The 21,089-nt window shown below is 40.8% G+C and overlaps 1 protein-coding gene across 1 annotated transcript in view; it reads left to right on the top strand.

Moving 5' to 3' along the window:
• The window catches only part of Tmc1 (transmembrane channel like 1), a 124,304-nt gene that overhangs the window by 56,144 nt on the left and 47,071 nt on the right, over positions 1-21,089 (top strand). Inside the window, exons 7-9 of the mRNA XM_059265370.1 lie at positions 258-364; positions 3,032-3,130; positions 20,216-20,358. Of these exons, the coding sequence (XP_059121353.1) occupies positions 258-364; positions 3,032-3,130; positions 20,216-20,358 (349 nt within the window). The remainder of the gene's footprint in view (positions 1-257; positions 365-3,031; positions 3,131-20,215; positions 20,359-21,089) is intronic.

Genomic DNA, 21,089 nt, shown 5'->3' on the forward strand with positions numbered 1-21,089 from the left:
CTTCCATTTTTTAATTTAATTTTTATTTGTGTGAGTGTGTGTGTGCACGCATGTGTGTTGGGGGTATGTGTGCACGTATGTACAGGCTCTTGATTGGCCAGAAGAGGATTTCTGATTCCCTGGAGCTGATGTAATAGGTAATTGTGAGTTGCCTGATGTGGGTGCTGGGAGCTGCTTTGGAGGGCCACTGAGATACAGCTACTGCTTTTGTTTTATTGTTTTGCTTTCCTTCAGCCTTTTAACTGTTTCTGTAATAGGTCAGTTTGGCTCATCAGTGGCCTCATACTTCTTGTTCCTGAGGTGGATGTATGGTGTCAACATGGTACTCTTTATCCTGACATTCAGCCTCATCATGTTACCAGAGGTAAGCTCTGACTCCAGCTTGTAAGAGACACTGAAAAAAAAGTTTTAAGTGATTGTTCCCCTTCTCTCCTCCCCTCTTTTAGAGTAGCATGACTAGCTATGGTCATTTCTTAAGTGATGGGATTTACAATAAGTTTAACCTTCAAAATAGTACCTATAACCAAAGGTCCTTGCTCCAAGGGTATGTGATTCTCATGGAGTTACATATAACATGCTATGTTTGTGTCTCAGTGTGCACTTTAGGTAGGAGAAATCATATCTTTACTCAGAATCACATTGTTTTTTGCCCCAGTGTTAAGTACTATCAGTCAACGGGATGCCTACTGAGATGTATTTATTTTGCCAAATTTGCTTTCCAAGTTGTTCTTCTAGCTTTTCTAAACTGGAGGAACACCATACCAGCAGCATTTTCCTAAAATAAAGTTTCACTTGTCTCATGCACACAGTTGATGGGGTCAGTGGCCATGGAGTGTTTTAAGGTCAAAATCAGAAAAGTAGAGGGCTCAGACTGAAGAAGAAACAACCCCTCAGTTGATGTGGGGAAAACTGAGTGGAGACCAGACCACCACTGTGCTTGCTGGCTTCACCCCATGAAGCGGCTCAGATATCTTGGGGTGCTTATGCTTCAAAAGCTGGGTGTGAGTTTGTTGAATCTACAAAGAACCTCTTCTGGTACTGGTAAAACGAATTTGTTCAATGTGACATTGTCAGTGGTCGAAACGGGGTGTTTGAATGACATTTTATGCACCCAGTGTAGTCAGTGGGTTCTCCTACATTTTTAAGAAGCCTTCCTGTCAGCAGAATAATATGGCCTGACAGCGCTAAAGAGATGCCGGCTCCCCACAGAGCAAAGTACTTTCACGTTCCATATACTGAGCCTCACAAGTTCATGAGGAGATTGTAGAGATTTTCCACTCCCATTTGAAATGGCCCCAAACACCCGCATTAGATATTAGGTAACTTAGTAAAGATAGCTATGTTATTTAGTACTTTTGGTAAGTTGGCCTGGGTCTAGGGCCCATGCTTCTTTTATCACCCAGATTTTGCATTTTAGTCAACTAGTTTTATAATTCCTGTGACAATTCTGGGGCTTCTAAGTCTGTTTGGCTGAGAAGACAGTGGGAAGAGATTCTTGCCCAAGTTAAGAGTTTCAGGCAGTGTAGCCAAATGTGTGTGTATTTCACCCATTTCAAATGAAGCCATACTTTATTTTTGCTCCTCTATCTAAGGAAACCTGAAACTCTGCACTCCATCTCTGCCTACTGCTACTCCCTTGGCTTCAGAAGCAGGTAGAGCTGGAGTCTTTTCCTCACATGCTGTGCTAGCTCTGTATGGAGGAAACGAAAGGCCGTTGTTAATTCCTTTGAACTCTACAAGATTCTGTAAAGTGCAGTGCACAGGCCCACTGATGAGCTGGGACTGTCCTGCCTTTGGATACCTGTTCACGTGTGTGTGTGTGTGTGTGTGTGTGTGTGTGTGTGTGTGTGTGTGTGTGTGCGCGCGCATGCATTGGATACTGAAGCACGTCTTGTTCTTGGTGATGATTTCTAACTCCTGAATGTTCCTGGGTGATGATTTCTAACTCCTAAATAGGAACAAAAGAGGATGAGCTCCCTGTGTGTTAACTGTGCAGAGACACCAGAGACTAGAGCTAAGCATCTCCCAACCACATGGCCATATTCATAGCTGCCTTTACCCAGCAGCTTCACCTAGCATTGTTCTGAGGCATGTGCCCTTTTGTCCCAGACTTACATGTCTCTCTGCAGGCCCAATATCTCACTTACCTTTGTTCTCTGTGCCTCTCAACTTTGGAGTGAAGCTGTGTGTGGAGAAAGAACTTCCTATTCTGTTCAGTTCAGGAAGCCAGCACAGCCAAAGGCTGCAGTTTCAGAAGATCATGCCCTTCCAACAAAAGGAATCAGCAGGGGCTAAGTCCTAGCCTTTGGCTGGTCAGCCTCTGCACACAGGTTTTAAACTGTGCTTACCAGCTCCCTGAGGAGTTCATTTCACATATGAAGCAGCTTTTGCTTGTCGAGTTGTGGGGACGGAGGATGCTTTATGAATCCTTCCTATGAGCCTATTCTTGCCTTATTCCTAATCTACTGCTCCCGGTGCTGTTCTCTATTACAATGCTTCTCTCCTTAGCCCATAGCACAGATTCAGATGGAGACGGTGCAGGTGCTGCTGTAATAAGTATGTGTTTGCTCTCAGTAAGATGCCCTCTGACTGATTGCATGGTTGGTTTTTCTGAAGCTTTAGTTCCTTCCAATGAACTCTCCTTCCATCTCCTCTCCTAAGGGGAGCTCTCATATGAAACTGAGGGTAGTACCATTTTGGTGAACATGGTGGCACCCCCAAGACTACCTCTCCTCTTCTAAATATGGCTACTATCATGGTGGTGATGAGCACAGGGCTTCTCAGCAAGCCTCTTGGTGACTGTGGTTGGCCTGCTTTGAGATTTATCCAGTGAACTCAGGATGTAGGGGCTTTACTTCCTTTGTTTTTAATTCTGGATTTAGTGGATTCCCAGGAAATGAGACCCCCACATGGAGACCACAGAGTCCAAATGAAAAGCTTTCAGAAGTGTTTTTAAGTGAAACCATTTGTGATCACATGTGTAGCTCAGATTTTGCGTCCAATTGTTAACTGCTCTTTTTGCTTCAACTAGTACCTCTGGGGTTTACCATATGGCAGCTTACCTAGGAAAACAGTCCCAAGAGCTGAAGAGGCATCTGCAGCCAACTTTGGCGTGTTGTACGACTTCAATGTAAGTATTTCCACAGAACTGTCTGTAGGGGACCAGTTATTCCCTGTTGCTGTTATCCTGGAATACCATGGCCTTAAGAGAGATGTCCCCGCCTCCTGTTTATAAAAGACTATGTGTGTAGAAATGTGTATGTGTGCGAATAAGATTTACACACATTATAATATGATTACATAGGAATATTGACTATGGACTAAAGATGAGCTCAAATCCCAACAATTTCAACCAAATATTATTTATTCTCCCTTTGAAAAAGAACAAAGGAAGAAGAATTTGCAAATGTGCTTTTGAAAAATCTTATGGGATTCTTTGGGAATTTATTTTTCTACTTCATATTAACCTCTTCACAGTCCTACACAAGATTCATATATAACATTACTTAATAGTCACTGCTAAAGCAAGTTAAACATTTACATCCTGAGAAATACCAAATTCTAAGTAACACTAAAATGAGTACTACTTCACTATAGTACTGAAATAAATAGTATTCTGCTATAGTGCTAAAGTTAGTCTTACTCAATAGCATAATTTGCCTCGGTTGTCAACTTAACCAGCCTGGGGGAGAGAGAACCTAAACCAAGGAATCACCTCTATCAGATTAGCCTCTCAGGATGTCTGTGGGGGCATTTTCTTGATTTATGATTAATGTGGGAGTTCTCAGCTCACTGTGGGTAGTGTTATCTCTGGGTAGGTGGGTTTGGCTATTTAAGAATGGCAGTTAGCCAGAAATGCCTACTGGTAGCAGTCTTCCACAAATTTCTGCCTCCAGGTTTCTGCCTTGAGTTCTGCCCTGACATCCCATGATGATGAACTGTACCTTGTCAGCTGAAATAAATCTTTTCTTCCCAAGATGATTTTGGTCAGCATTTTGTCACAAAAACAAAAAGCAAGTTAGAACATTTAATTAGTATAGCACAGACTTATTCCTGTCAATTGAAAAATCATGTTGGGGTATGACTCCAGTCTGTGATAATGAAATTCTATGAATTTTTTTTAAAATACTAACCAGATCAGAGATGTTTGGAAGCTTGTGAGTAGGACAATTCTAAGGCAAAGTTTAGGAAATTGATAATTCATTCAGTTTTTTTTTGGAGAATTTCGAATGAGAGTCAAATTTTGTATATTTGACATGATAAGGAATTAAAAACCTGGATTTCCTCTTCATAGTTAATATGTGCATTCCCACATATTTTGGTTTCTATATTTTGAGGTTCTTAAGATGGGAAGATGGCTGCTCCGTATTCTTTCCAGCTCTTAATCTGGTCCTCAACTAACTGGTGGATGGCTCTCATGAACCCTGCTTTCTATCTCTGTAGTTTGTTTCTGGACTTTTTTTTCTCAAATAAATGAATCAGATGACATTTAGTTTTGTGAATCGCATTACTAGCAATCCTGAGTGAGGGGAAGATTTTTTAGATCTATGTGATGAAAAGCACAGAAATAGATTTATGTGATCAGTACCAGAAGACACAAATTTTAAGACCATGATCCCATCTCTAAGAGTTCACAGTGAGCTACTAAGGAAGCATGAAGCATAGACTAAGTAGTGAGTGTGCCACTTCGACTCTGTAGTCACCCTAATCAGACATTTCATTTGAAGTCAGCATTTATTCATTGAATATAAGCATGCATTGGTCTTACAAAAAATAGTGCTGTGGATCTTGACTGATTGTACATGTTAATAGGAGGAAGATAGATAGACAACTAGTATATGAGGTGCTGCACACCATATTAGCACAATGGAAATAAGAAGAACAACAATAAGAGGGTCCTGGGGTGTCCTGTTTAGGTGTGTCTTAGTTACTTTTCTAGTGCTGTGGCAAGATACTATGCCTAAGGTAACTTATAAAAGAAGAAGTTTAATTGGGCTTATGGTTGTAGATGGTTACAGTCTATAATGGTGGCATAAAGGCATGAAAGTAGGCAGCTGGGACAGCAGCTGAGATTGCCCATCTTAACCACAAATAGGAGTCAGAGAGGGTATGCTGGGAATAATGTGAGTCCTTCGAAACCTCAAAGCCCACCCCCAGTGGCATATCTCTTCCAACAAGGTCATACTTCCTAATCCTTTCTCAACAGTTCCATCAACTGGGAACCATAAGAGCCCATGGGGAACATTTTCTTTCAAGCCACCACGTGTGATTGATTCTGCTTGAGAAAGGCTCCGTTTTACTGGGGATAGTCTTTGAATGGCATTTCTAACCTTGAGACTTTAAACTTTTCAGTTTTATTGTAGCATAACTTACAGACCATTAAATTCACCCAATGTAAGTGTATGGTCTGATAATTTAAAGTAAATCTATGCAGCAGTCATCACAAGCCTGCTTTAAAACACTTCCCTCACCTCCCATGGAGCTCTTTTGTGCTTGTCTGTCATCTAGCCCTCAGCTCCCGATCTCACACAACTCTTGCATCTATTTTTTTTTTATAGTTTTGCCTTTTCTAGATTCTTTTAAAGGAATAAATGCAATCATATGACACCTTGTATTTGTAGTCTGATATCTTTCATTTGTTATGTTTTAGGTTTACTTATGCTATACATGCACCATAATTCATTGCAGAGAGCACTGCATTGCATGGTTTTAATTTCCTTTGTTTATCCATTCACTGATGAATGATGCATTTCTCCAATGTTTTGAATAATTCTACTCTGAGTATTTGCTTTGAATGCCATTTGCGGACATACACTTTCATTTCTGTGAGCAGATAAGTTTGAGTGGAGTTACTGGGTAAACATGTGCCTAGCTTTTTTTGGAAGTTACTGGTGTCTAGAGTAGGTGCACATTAAGTGTTTCCACAGTAGAACTTAGGATAATACTCCTCTACATCTTTAACAGTTGACATTCTTATTCATTTTGATTCTAATATGCTCTATTGAAACTGTAATACTATTTCTTTGTAATTTTAATTCACATTTTCTTCTTACACATTGACAACATAGTTGCATATATTATGGGGTACAAAATGATGTTACAATATTTTAATATAAGAAAAAATGATTAAATCAAGCTAATTAACCTATCATGGATGTCAAATATTTAATGATTTTTGGGTTGAGAACATTTGAAATTTACTATCTTAATAATTAAGCACACAATACTCTGCTATTTGCTGCGTTCATTGAGTTTTACAATAGATAGAAAATTTCATATATATTCTTTCTGCCCAAGTGAGGTTTTGTGTCCTTTAATTGTCATTACTTGGATCCTCCCTTCCCTGGGCTCTGGAAGCTTCATTCCACCTCTTGTTTCTTTGCGTTTGGTTGATTAGATTGCACATAAGTGAGAACATGTGGTATTTGTCTTTCTGTTTGGCTTAGAAAGCAAACAGCAGTTAGGAAACAGAATGGCTGTGCAAAGCTTATTGTATCAGACAAGGCTAGATTTGTGGTTAGGGCAAGGTAATGAGAGGTCTTTTATATTATAGTAACCAAATAAATAAATGCAGCAGGACTCTAATGAGGATTCATTGAAGGATCCATGGGAAATAAAATTAGCAAGTTGCCCATTGAATATGATTATTCCTACAGAAACATTAATATTGTTACTTTATGAGATGTTTAAATTTTATGGGTCTTGAAGTTTGAGAACTGCTGTGGGTGTTGTTTTCTTCAAAGATTTTATTCGAACTTTGGCAGGGAAAGAGTTTGGCTAATGTCAGGAGTATTTTGTTTTTCCATTTGTGTCAGGGAAAAGAGTTCACTCACCCTAGCTAGCATAAACAGAAATAAGTGTGGTGGGAACAGTTGCATAGATAACTATGTAGATAATGATAACTGTAGATTAATAGACAATTGATAGATAACAGAATAGAGCTAAACTAGTAGTTTAACAACCAGAAGATAATTTTACTTGTAACTAATCCTTATTCTAGGAAAGATGAACTTTACCATTCCTGCTTCATAGATGGGGAGGCTAAGGGCTCCTGGGCTTTGCTCTTTCCTCTCAGTTCTTCAGGTAGTAAATGACAGGGCTGGGATTCTTAGCACAGCTCTGAAGCCTAGAAGTCATCTCTATATATACTGCCAGAGGGCCCTGAAGTAACTAGAGTTTTTTATTAGGAATGCAGAAAATAAGAGAATTTTATCCATGGAATTACTGTAGAAATTATCCACCCCATGCCCAAGATTGGCCAAGGGGAAAAGTGAGCTCAGGGTCTTTGGCTGAGCAAGCCCCAATCTAATTTTCTACTCATGTCCTGTGTGCCAGCAGCAACTTTCCTGCCCTAATTTTCAGTAGAATTCTCATGGCTGTTTCTATAAAATTGACTGGCTTTGTTCAATGCTGTGTCCACCCCAGAGGGAAGGAATGGAAGTAGTTTGATCCCCTTTCCTACTTTGGTAGTAAACTTCTAATTTCCCAATCAGCTCCTCAAATGAAAAGGCAGACTTCTAACTTCTTCTTGCCCGAGTTTTGACTTGTTCATCTGGACAGTGACTTCACAGAGGCATTTTCTCTATATCATAAGGTGAATCCAGAATTCCATCACGCCCTCTCAGAGGAGAACATAGGAAACTCTTAATTCTGGCTTCCAAAGAAGTATCATCAAGGAAAAGTGTGTTCAGGTCCAGAGCCAAGATGACCAGTGGAAGGACAGTTCGGCCATGGGTTAGGTAGTTTCTTCCAGGCAAAGGAAGGAGTACAAGCCCTTAAGTCTGCATTTACAGAACAGTAAAAGTATGACCTCTTGTGGTAGAAGAATCTACTAAATGGAAAGGGTCAGAAAAGCTGGAAAAGAAGTAGGAAAGTTCTAAGGAACTTCTAATGTGGTGAACCTTGTTTGGGAATCTCAAAGCTTCCATTCTAGCTGAGCTCTTCCACTTGAAAGCACTTTCTTCAACTCATCAAAGCCTCTGGTTAGTAGTAGACAAGTATCACGTGACACGTGAAAGTAACTAGTTTTATGATTCCTCAGAGTCACAAATTATCATTCACAGAGCAAAATAGTTTTGATCCTTTTATTGAGTGCCAAATGATAGGTCTTACTGTTCAGCAGGGAAATCTATTTTATTAAAATTGCAAGAAATAGAGAGACTAATATGTATGCTATAAACCAAATAGGCAGAAATGTTATGATTGGAATTAGTAGAATTAGAAAAAAGAATTTAAGTCTGTGTTAATCATCATTCTGTCACTACAAGAGAATATCTGAGGTAATTAATTTATATAGAGAAAAGGTTTGCTTTGTTCATTGTTCTGGAGAGTCTCTTCCAAGGTCAAACAAATCTGTGTCCCTGGAAATCTGGTGGAGGTGTCAGGTAACAGTGGTAGGGAGTGGGTTGTGGAGCACATTGCTCATCTCCAGCCTCAAAGCAACAGAGGAAGAGGAGACCATACCCGTGAAGAGTTTACTTCCTGACTATTCACAATGAGGAGCTCTCCTTGGAGACTATCTAGCTCTGAGGGTGGGCAGTCAAGATGCAGACTGCAGCAACTGGGAAGACAGGGTGCCTCTGTTGGCGGGATACTTGGAGATACAGGGATGATGTGGGACAAGACCAAGAGACCCTAGTTTCAATATCCTAGTAAGGAGAGGGAAGGGGGAACAAGGTTGGAATTTGGAAGGTTTTTAAGCTGAGAATAGACACTGAGATCACAGCATTGAAGAGACATACTTAGAATAAAAGGGAATTCAGTCAGTTTTTCAGCTTGAGGGTGTCTTGTACACTGTGGATGGGTAAACAGTGAGTTGACTTTGCCTTCCATTTTCTACTGGTCATAAAGATGTGGGAATTAGAAGTAGCCTTTGCAGGGCCAGGGGAGAAGAGATAACATGATCAAATGCATTAAATTTTACATGTAATGTTTCATTTTATCTTCAAGACGATCCTTCAAGATAGAGGCTACTAATATATTTACAGTTGCCAAAGACAACACTGATAATTAATGGATGCATGAAATTCCAGCTAAAATCTGGTTGACTTCCACATCCAGTTGTTTGTTTTACTTTAACATCTTATCTCCTTGAAGCGTGTCCTCAAAAGACCTCGGTGTGCAGTAGGAGGAATGTTGATAGACAGGGGTTTGGTTTCTTGTTTAACCAGTGTCAACAGCTCTTTGAAATAATCTTCTAAAGTAACACTGTTTACTCTGGAATACAGCTCCTGTCAGTTTCTTCCTCTCTTGTTGCATTGACCACACTCAGAGAGATTTTTGTGACTTCTACATAGAATAATAAATCCTCTATTTTAAAAGTATTTCAGTAGTCCAAGTGCATCTTTATTTTTAGGGGGTCAATTTAAAGAGGTGGATGGCTTTAGGGTTTCTCAAGAAATAGGCAACAAAACTATGTTATATGAGAAGGTATGGGGGGGGATTCTTACAGAAGAGAGAGGGAAAGGAAGCAGGGGCTAGACAAGTAGAGCAACATAAACCAGGGCAACTATGACACTTGTAAAGGAAACTATTGGGAGGAGTCTGAGACTAGAGGAGAACCTGTATTGGTTCACTGTAATCAGTTCTATCATATATGCCCTGTCTATTCCGTGACTATCTGGGCACTGTGCATGGTATGTGGCCAGTGTGAAGCATCATGATGGATCTGCAGTGTCCCACAAAGCTGGATGCTGTCTCTGGAAAGATATCTGAGCAGCACATCTGCTCCCAAGAGGTCTGTTGGCCTGGAACTGACTTACCTCTTTTGAACTTCAACAGGTTTAAAACACAGACAGAGCTGGCCAGTGGTGGCGCACGCCTTTAATCCCAGCACTTAGGAGGCAGAGGCAGGAGGATCTCTGAGTTTGAGGCCAGCCTGGGCTACAGAGTAAGTCCCAGGAAAGGTAAAAAGCTACACAGAGAAGCCCTGTCTCGAAAAACAAAAACAAAAAACCAACCAACCAACCAACCAAACAAACAAACAAAAACACAGACAGCATGGCTGCTTTGCCACCATCATTGTTGGAGCCTAGTTCCAGGGCTGGGTCAGCAGACACCCACTTCCTACATAGCCCTCCCTTGGTGACACAACCCAAAACAGCAAGCTAAGCTTTTTGAGGAGAAAACCAGGCTTGTACATTTCCATTTCTACACAGAGATCTTAGTCTTCCCTTAGATAGCCTGTGACTGGAAGGAGTGAGGAGTGTCTCATCCTTGTGTCTAGTGACATTCTTATAGCCTTCATGGAGCAGGGCAGAATGCTGTCCAGGCACACGGCCAGTGATTGGCAGTACCTAAGGGCTGTCCACCCTTGGATCCCATGTTTGCTTCACTTCCTCATTACCCAGGGCATTTCCCTCAATAGGCTCTCCGAGGGTCATCAGAAGAAGAAACAACTTACACTCTACTTTGCATCCTAGATTTCCTTCTTGGTTCATTAGTTTTTCATCCTGTTACTCCAAGACTTCATTAAAACCCGTGTAAGTAATGAGAGAGATTCTTCTGTCTGCTTTTAGATTTCTTGTTTTCCTGAATTGTAGAGTTGGGATCTCTTATCCTGTCATGTCTTCCTTTGCCTCAGCAACAAATTCCAGATTCCATCAATGCAGTCAAACCACACCTGGCCAGACAAAGATGAGGCTTCCTGCTGAAAATATTCGTGATGCCTTTGGAGGCTGGTGCTTGCTGCACTGACATGAAAATAACCTTCTTTCTTTGGGCATTATAACAGACATGTGTAGCATGAATCTTAACTGGTCTTATCAATAAAATCAAACCTGAGGCCAGTTATGGGGTGAATGCTGGAAGATCAGAGAGACAGAACAAGCCACAGGTAACCTCACCTGGTCAACTTCTCAGCTGATCTTGTTTCCTCAGACTGGAAGCCTCTGTGTCCTCATATCCGAATGGCTCTCAGCTGAACTGTGCTGCTCAAAACCTAAAAGCTTAACCAGCCAAATGCTTCTAGTTTCTGGTCTTCATACCTTATATATCTTTCTCTTTCTGCCGTGAGTCCCTGGGATTAAAGGCTCACTTCTTGGGATTAAAGGCGTGTGTCATCATGCCTGGCTGTTTCCAATGTGGCCTTGAACTCACAGAGATCCCAGAGGGATTTCTACCTCTGGAATGCTAGGCTTAAAGGTGTGAATGCCACCATTTTCTAGCTTCTGTTTAGTATTGTGGCTGTTCTATTCTCTGACCCCAGAAAAGTTTATTAGAGTGCACAATATTTTTGGGAACACAATACCACCACAGACATGAGTCGTCTTTTGAATCATTCAGCAAACATTTGGTAAGCATTTGACAGGTGATAGGCATTAAGCAAAGGTGAGCAAAGCCCAATCCAACTTCTGTCTTCAGGAATATGGAAAATTAGCAGAACAGTCAAGTAACAGCAACTGCTTTGGGAGAAAGATACAATATTAGGAGAACTGCATTGGGGATCCTGGGATGGCTAAAGGAAAGAGATGAATGAAAAGACAAACCATTTTTGAGAAAATAACCCTTTGCACTCTTTAGAATCATATGATGTCCTGACTTGAGAATGGTGAAGCATTTTAACACGTACAACAGCAAGTGCGAAGATGCTGTGGTGGGGATGGGTTGCCCCATTACGGGCCTGAGCGAGAACCAGAGGAGGTGGAGCTCAGAATGAGGGGAAGCAGGGCTCAGGGCCCTGGAGGGATAAAGTATTGAACCATGTGAGAGCCTCTCAAATCTAGAATATAATTTTTTTCTTTAGCGTAATTGAAAGTAATTTAAGCAGGTTATTGGTGAGCAGTGACATCATCAGGCTTAGATTTCAAGAGGTCAAGGGACTGACTAGATGGAAAGTGGGCAAAGTGACGAAGAGGAGAGTAGGGAAGAGTCTACCAGTATGTTTGATGGGTGACTAGGATTGTGTGAAGAGCTGAATTCACCTGGCAGGGTTTGCTGGTATTTAAAAACCAGAAAATTAGATTCCAACCCTACAACTTACCTACATTCACAAGTACAGAAGTCAACCAACCAACAAAACTCCTAAATGTGATCTTTTCAGCCTCCAATTTCAGAACAAAGAAAACACCTGTGTGTGCACACATGTGCGTGTGTGTTGTGTGCATGTATGCACACATGCATGTGTGTCTAGAGATCAAACCCAGAGCCTTGTGCGTCTTGTATATGCATAGGCAAGTGCTCTGTCATTGAGCTACTTCCCCAGATGGTGGAGAACAATACCCACAGTATGTCATTGCAACACTGAGATTCTCATTTTTTTTTTTTAAATATGAGTTTTAGATGTACAGAGAAATTAGCCCTTTTTTTGGGTAACTTTAGTGTTTCTCAGATACTTTTTGATGTCTTAATTCAAATTTGAGCACAAGACTATACTTGTCATGTTACTGTGCTGAATGATACCTGTGATTTATTAAAATGAATAAGCAGAGAGCAGGTGTCTAGAGAGGGGTGATTTAGATGGCAATCTAAAGATGCTTAATGTGACTGAGGGCTGCTAATGATCACTGAAAGCAATTTCTTTATTCACTCAGCCATTGCCAAACAAACTGAATGAGAAAAGCTGGGAGTGCCGAGACAACGAACATGTTCCCTGCTCAAGGGGATGCTATAGTCTAATTTGTTGTGCAAACCAACAGTTGTTATGCAATGCTACATTCTCAAATGATCAGATATATCTTTTGGGCGTATTAAAGTACAGTGCTGTCTCAGTATGGGTCCAGTGTTCAGGTTTACTGGAATTTTATTATCTAGAGTTTTCAGAGAAGTCTGTCAAACCGTAACTATTTCCTACCTGAGTTCTGAATAATTTGTTTGGAAAGGAGAGGCAGATGGACATAAAAATCCCACATCCATTGTTTATAGTGATCTAATTGGAGGACCAATTTGAGACCCATAGCCAAATGGTCTTACTATTATGAAACCACGAATTAGGCCGTTTTACCCTGAGGCTTGCTTACTTGCTACAGGAGGGAGTTACCTCTGAGCTGAGCCAATCCAGTAAATTTCAGTTTACAAGCAGAGAAGCCATTGTGCCTCCCCAAACTGGCTTGAGAAGAGAAATAGAGGAGGGATATCAACTGGTGGAAACCCAAGTACCTGAGGATTCTGAAAGAACATTTCTCTTTAACACCTGGCCTTTGAGAAGTCAGCAGAAGCCATAGCCCAGGAAGACATTTTCATTATGCTAAGAGACTGACTGTATCCAATAGAAGGCATATGGCTAGAAGGGCCTTGAAGCGGGATGCAAACACATTCAGAGATTTACCCATTGAAGACCCTTGTGATCAGGAGAGAGAGAGAGAGAGAGAGAGAGAGAGTTGTGTGTGTGTAAGACTTGTGTGACTTCAGAAAATGTATTATTTTTGTATATGTGTACATGTTTGCCTGCTTCTCTGCATATGCACTTTGTGTGTACTGGTGCCCATAGAAGCCAGAAAAGGCATCAGTTTCCTGGAACTGGAGTTGCAGGTGGTTGTGAGTTGCCAGATGTGCGTGCAGGGAACCAAACTAAGGTTTCTGCAAGAGCAGCAAGTGCTCTTAACCACTGAATCATTTCTTCAGCCTGAGACTCAGTGTTTGTGTGGGTGTTGGTGATTGCAAGTCAAGCTCTCATGCTTTCATGGCAGACACTTTATGACTGAACATTTCCCAGTCCCCATAGGATGATGGGCTTCTAAAGTCAACTGAGGAGCCCTCAAAAGGCAGCAGTGCAGAGAAGGTTTCTCTGTGTAATACAAAAATGAGACAGAAACTACAGGATGTAGCTAGTGACTGGATATGAGCTATGGATGAAAATGGGACAGTAATGTAAATGACCAGGTTTCTAGCAGCAGTAATTTGGTGCCACTCTCTGAGAAAGGAGAAAGAACCTCTTTGGGAAACTGTTTGGAATGTGCTAATTCACACCTGTGGGTCATCATGATGGAATGAGATACACCATGGGCACTGGGCTATGAGCTTAGATTCATACCTAAGAGTTAGTTGTGGGCACAAAAGTAGCTGGGCATGGTGATGTAAGCCTTTAATCCAAGCACTTGAAAGGCAGAGACAGGGGCAGGGGCAGGGGCCTGCAAGGGCAGGAGAATGCAAGTATTTTTTACAAAAGACAGAAGATTTATAACACAGTGCACGTAATAAAGGAAACTCCATCATGGAAATCACATGCACTCCAATTGGAATCTTACTGCACACTGCCTTTGAGATGCCAGACAATCACCCTGACCTTTTGATAGCCACATGTAAAATATTTTACTGATAACATGCCAGACGGGTAGAAAAAAACTAAATGAGATTATGCACGTTAAATATCAGTGCAATGTCTAGCACTTGGTAGATGTGGTGGTTTGAATATGAATGGCCCCCACAGATTCATGTGTTTGAATGCTTGGCCCATAGGGAGTGGCACTATTAGGAAGTATGGCCTTGTTGGAGTAGGTATGGCTTTGACAGAGGAAGTGTGTCACTAGGGGATGGACTCTGAGGTCTCAAGTGCTCAAGCTAGGTCTAGTGTGACATTCACTTCCTGCTGCCTGCTGATCTGAATGTAGAACTCTCAGCTGCTTCTCAAGTACCATGTCTGCCTGCATGCCACCATGTTTCCCATCAGGTTGATAATGAACTAAAACTTTGAAACTGTAAGCCACCCCAATTAAATGTTTTCCTTTATAAGAGTTGCTGTGGTTGTGGTGTCTATTTACAGCAATAGAAATCTTAACTAAGACAGTAGGTGTTTTGTAAACACCTGCTTTGAGTATCCATCTCATGAAAATATTCTTTTGTTGGAGGGGAAAAAATGCTTGAAAGATAAAAGCCTGATATCCACAAGGCAGAAGCCAAAGGAAGCTGTGTCAACATCTCTGGCTTGTGCAGGAGGCAGAGAGACAAGGGCTTTGATCCACAGGTAGACACCGAAACAAATGGTTTTTGTCACAGCTTTGAAGGATGGAGTCTTTGACACTAATCTGGTGAAGAGAAAGTCTGTGGAGGCTGAGTCCTGCTTCATCTCTCCAAGACACACATTATGAATCAAGGACCACGTAGCAAGTCTGTCTGTGGTAGGACATAGCGTAGTTACCAGGAGTGGTACAACTGTGTCATATGGTAATATTATTTTGAGTTTTTAGAGAAATCTCTGTACTGATTCCCATAGTGACTACAAGGGTTTATATAAGTTCCATCACAGGAAATAAGAGATCCTTTCCCCACATTCTTACCAGTATTCATTGTTACTATTAGCCACAGATGAATGAATGAGGGAAGTGTGGTATATACACAATGGGCTTTTATTCAGCTGTAAAGAAAGATGACATTACCAGGAAAATGAAAGAAACTGGAAATTATTCGGTAAAAAAAGTTATAAAACTCAGAAAGATAAATATGTGTCTGTGTGTGAAGGTGTCGACCATAAAACTAGAAAGAGGGCCAAGAAAGGGGAAAAGGAGGTCTTAAGATAGGGTTGGGGAGGAGACTAGGATACACAGAACATGAAACTGGAAGAGAAGCTAGTGGGGGAGAAAGAGGACTAGCCAGAAGGGGACCTGGGGACAAGGAAAGACTGGGAAAGAGAACACCAAAGACAAAGAATGAAAATATCATGTTGAAGCTCATTACTTTGTATGCTAATCAAAATACTAATAACTAAACAAACAAGAGCCATGCAGTATCTGGTCTAGGTTTCTGGATCTGCATTTATATAAGAAGAAAGGAAGTGTAGATATGAGCAAAACACTTGGCTGGTGACAGAGGGTCTGGTTAGGAACATGGAAGTAACTTGGTGGCTCTCAGCATGTTGTCTCCAAGGCCAGGCTGCTTCTGCGACATTAACTAAGGCTCCTGTTGGGTATTACCAGCCTCTACACCCTTTGCTTTTCTTAGTAAGTGGCCTTGTCTGCCTCTTTCACTCCTACTTTCCACCTTCTTAATTAATTGGGAGATGTGAATGATCAGTAATGACTCAAAGTGGAAATGTAGGTGGACTTAGTTCCTGCAGTACATCTCCACCTCATGGAACTTCTGTGATATGCTTCACACATTCTACCTTCATTTTCTACCATTTTTAACTTCGTGGAGTCTTTTGCCCATAAAAGAGTTGTCTAATAGTTACTACACATTAAAGAGAGTTGCTAAAAATGATGAAATTCATTTATCATGCTGGGGATAGAGTTTTGTCTTTCAAAGGGAGTATTTATTTGGAATTATATGAAGTACCTAAAAGATAGAGTGCTACTACAATTTTAGGCAATAAATACTTCTGATATGAAGTCTTGAGGAGTCCAGGAATCCAGTTTTCTTCTTTATCTATGTATTGCATTTGCCAAATACTGAGTTCTCAGTAAATATCACATAAACAACACACTAGTTAATTCCTAGTGATGAGATAATCAAAGCCTCTAGTCTTCTCCCTTTTTGTGGTGATGTGTGGGTGACTATGGACCAGAGCAATGGTAGCCTTCAAAAACGACATACAAGCGTAGTGCTCCAGATTTGGAAAGGCATTTTCTGTGCTGATTTGAAACTTGGCTCTGGCTGTAGTTTATCTGTCACAGATTGGGGAGGAGGGAGGAGAATTATCCCACAGGGAAATCAGGGCCCACTAACATAGCAACGGAATACATCCGTGCCTGGGCTAGGAGTCCTTGCTATTTTGGTCACTTCCAGATGTCTGCTGCTGTAGTTTCAAGGGAAGGAGAAAGACATGTGGCATGCCCACTGCACGGCAGGGGAGGTTATTTCTCTTGTAGAACTATCAACTCATGTTTAACCATCGATATACTCCTTAGATGGATTTAACAAAGCTTTTGAAATTAAAATCGAATTTATTAATGCCCATTTATACACTTGATTGCATGTGTAGCAATAGGTGAATGTAAGAGAGCCTGTGAATATTCAGCACCCCTCCACACACACACACACACATATAAGCATCAAAGAAGACTCTCCCCTACTTTGGTAGAATCTACTATTTATGAAGTGCCAGCTTTGAACACATGTTGAATAGGACAGGCACTAGATGAGCCAGCTGCCTCTAGTAACTATTGTGCCGACCTAGCCAGATGCTCTCCATGGTCTATGTTTTCTTCTCATGCTATTTTCAGGGCATCTTCTTTACTTTCATATTTGTGATTATGAGTCATAAAAGATGTTAGGCTGTAATATTTATGAACATAGGGATGAAACTCTATGAAACCTTAAAAAAAAACATGTACAAGGTCTTTTCAAAGAGTCCCAGCCAACACCACGGATCATCTCCTGTTAGACTGGTAGCATGTCTTGCTTCTGTCTTTCCTTGGGAAGATATGATACTAACATGCTTCACATCTTGGGAGACAAAGAAAGTACAAGGAGAAGTGGATAGCTCAGTATTCACATGCACGGGATTTGTGCCAAAGCTGGCTCATGTTCTGAGTCTGTCATATACTAGCTGTGGGAACTTGGGCAATAACCTAACTTTTTTAAGGCTGAGTTTGTTTACCTAAAAAGTACACATCAGGGTAGTGGCTACTGAGTATTCATATGTGTTAGTTGAAGGACAATGTTGTGGTAAATGACTCCTTCATTATCCAACCAAGTTGTGAGCTAGCCAGAGGAAAAAATAAGCTTAAGCCAGATGTGAAAAATGTAGTATCTTTTATGGGAAAGTAGGTTTCACAGCCAGATCTTGTGCCAGGACAGGTGTCCATTTGCATGGACAGACAAAGCCGGTATGTGCTCCCAGAAGGGAAGGATGACATTCCCTTTTATCATGTGGGCTCTACCCTCAGACTTGTTTCTGCTCCTTGGGCTGCAGTGAGGAACTTGAGAATGGTTGGGAATGTTATACTCAGAGAACTTCTACTTATGAAAGAAACATTAGGGTGAGGAAGAATGAGTGATAACTTCCCAGGGCTCACTAGATGGCCCTGTGAGATGAAATAAGGGGGTCCAAGTGCTACTAAATTATCAACAAAATATATTAGCTGATATTGTTACTTTGATATTACTGTATGCCAGGGCTGCAGTAAAGAAATGCATAAGGGCCAGTTGCTAAAAGAAGTCAATGGTATGGGAAATGGTATGTGTTGTCCCACACTTATAAAAAATAAGCAGTTGAGGATGTAACCTTTAAACTGAACCAGAGATCAAGCGTCTAGACTTAGCAGATTCTCTTCTTATTATCCTGACACAAGGAAACCAGCATGGAGGCTCAGGACAGGATAGAGGAGACTTCAACTAGTTGAATGTGAAACAACATGGCATGCAAATGGGAGCCAGGCACTCTTACCAGGGCATGGTCTCTTGAGATGAAGAGTTCTGCATCTTCAGCACTTTGCCCATTCACCCTATTTGGTTTCTTATTGGATAAGATCAGCCTACTTGCTCCCTAATGGAAGTTTATGCCAATTATTTAGTTTCAAAAATTTATTTGTGTTTATTGGTCAGGGTTTGCCAGATAAATAACCAATAGCTAATATATATAGTAATAGAAATAATTCACATTTAAATTTGTTATATATAAATCTTTATATATTATACATAATTTAAAATTAATAAAACATTATAATATACTCCTACAGAGTATACATGAAGATAATCATTTTAAGAATTTGACCCACAATTATCAAGGCTGAGACATCCCATAATCCTCTATCTCTAAGCTAGAGACCTCTGAAGTCTGTAGGTAATTAAGTCCAAGTACCATGAGCACCTGGACACTGGTGGTGTGAGTTGCAGTCTGAGGGCAGGAGGTAATGAAAAATGTGACCCAGCCAAAGCATTGCAACAGTAAAGGCAGGGGGGTACATCCCCTCTGTCCATTATTCTACTCAGGCTCTCATGGGATGGCGTGCTCTGATGCTGGAAATAGCAGTTTGTTTTACAGAGTTCACCTACACCGATGCTAATCTCATCAGAAACATCGTTGACACCCAGAAACTTTAAAACGGGATTTCTGGGGACTTAACCATCACAGATGGGCTTCACTTCTTAAGACAAAGGATGAAGGTGCAGCCCTAGGTGGTACAGTGGGGCTAAGCACATGGTTATTTGGCTACAGTCCTCACCTGGCATTTTGGCCTGGTTAGAGCCACAAACTCATTTGATATTTGTGTGTGTGTAAAAGTTTTATTGCCTGCTGATTCTTATGGTATTAAAAATAAAATCTGAAAGAAGTAATTTTTCAGATCCCACTAACATCATGTGTGAGTTAGGCATGACTTTTTTTTAGGTCAATTTTCTCAATTCCTTCTCTTCATTCTCTTTCTAGGACTTGCTAGCTGTGGCACTTTCCCTTGTCCCTCTCTATATGGCCCTACCTCCATTCCCTCCTTCTTCACTGGTAGGTCTTATAGTCCTCCCACTGGTTGATGTAAATGACATTAAAGACAGCTAACTGGCTTGTGTAAGAGTTTCAAAAGTAACTCACCTGATTTCAAGAAGGTACCCCAAACTGTCCAATTATTTAACAAAGTAAAATGATTATTTAAGCAATTCCCAAAGAAAAGGCAGACAGGAGCTCGGGAGTGGATGTATAATACGATGTCATGGAAATATTGCTTCAAGGTTGAAAGTGAAAGTATGAGAGAGAAAGGTGATGGGAGAGAAAGTAGCATCAGGATACCTCAACATGCTGTGTGTAACGAGGGGGGATGTTTAGTGGCTTTGGGGGATGGTGACTCTTACCTGGGCAGATAATTTTTGGGGAAGATGTAGTGCATGGATGAACATGGCTGTTACGAGGGAATGCTGTCAGTCTGCCCGAAGGAATCTCATTGCTTCCAATATCATCTCACCTGCTTATTTTTGTTAAGAGGTATCTGAGACACAACTCTATTGCTAAGGAGAACAGATCTAATTGACAGGAAATAGACACCCAGTGCAATATTTTAAGGAGGCACACTCCAGGGATCTCCTACATGTGTATTATTCTAATTCTTTAAATGATACCATGAAATTTGTTTTGATGTTTAACTCAATGGACCTTTCACAGTAATAGCTGCACATTGGAGCAAGCCAATACTTGGTTAAAATTTTGTCTATTTAGAAGTCACTGAATTTCAGATAGCTGTCAATCAATATGACAGCTGGAACAGTAACTCTATGGAACAAAACAGTAAGGCTCATGTCAGTCTGTGACCTCAATGGAAATTAATGTCATTCTGTTCTTTTTAAAGTCCATCTTCTCCTTTGTGTTGCTCTTCACAACATCTGCTAAGCAAGTGGCTTTGTTGTTGGATTTTAGGGCCTGGCACAGTACTCTGTCCTCTTTTATGGCTACTACGATAATAAACGCACGATTGGATGGCTGAATTTCCGGCTACCTCTCTCGTACTTCCTGGTGGGGATTATGTGCATTGGATACAGCTTTCTGGTTGTCCTCAAAGCGTAAGTTTTTAATCTGATTTCTGGAATCAATCAGAATCATTTTGAGAACTGGATATAATACTGATACTATTTCATGTCTAGAGAATAGTACGTGTGTAAGACATGAATCTGTACTGATGTTAAACTGTTCCATCCTAAAAACAAAAGAATATGACATAAACACAGGCCTTTGGAGCACTCCTCAGGGTTGGAAGGTGCCAACATGCAGGGTTGGGAATATAGTCAGTGGTGGAATACTTATATATCATGTGCAAGACCCTGGATCCATGGTATCATGTCACCTTGCCTGTACTTCAGTATCCTCATACAAAAAATAGGGGAAAATATCTATTTTAAATTATCAAGTTGAAAAATTAGAAAGTAAAGTAAAAATAAACTACTTTGAACATTCCAGGTAGAAGGTCTTTGTTTGGTTAGTCCAGGACTCTCCCAGTTTTAGGTCTGAAAGTCATGGGAGTTCCTGGCAAATGGATGGCGGGTCGCCTTAACTTTTAAGTCTTTTCCTTCCTTCTCCCTCTTCAAAGCTCTGGCATCCTAATACTAAATGCAATACCCAAGCTTTGAAGGCAGGCTAGAACAGTTGAGCGTTGTAATGTTGGTGGCTTGGAAATCATCAGTTTCTTCTTAGCGTCTGAAGTTAATAATCTCAAAATAAAAGTGATTTGCTTCCCAAATGGAGCTATTCTCATCCAAAGCAACTCCATAAGCTAAAAAATCTGGATATTACTGGC

Source organism: Peromyscus eremicus, chromosome 1 (assembly GCF_949786415.1).
Source record: "Peromyscus eremicus chromosome 1, PerEre_H2_v1, whole genome shotgun sequence".
Taxonomy (NCBI): Eukaryota; Metazoa; Chordata; class Mammalia; order Rodentia; family Cricetidae; genus Peromyscus; species Peromyscus eremicus.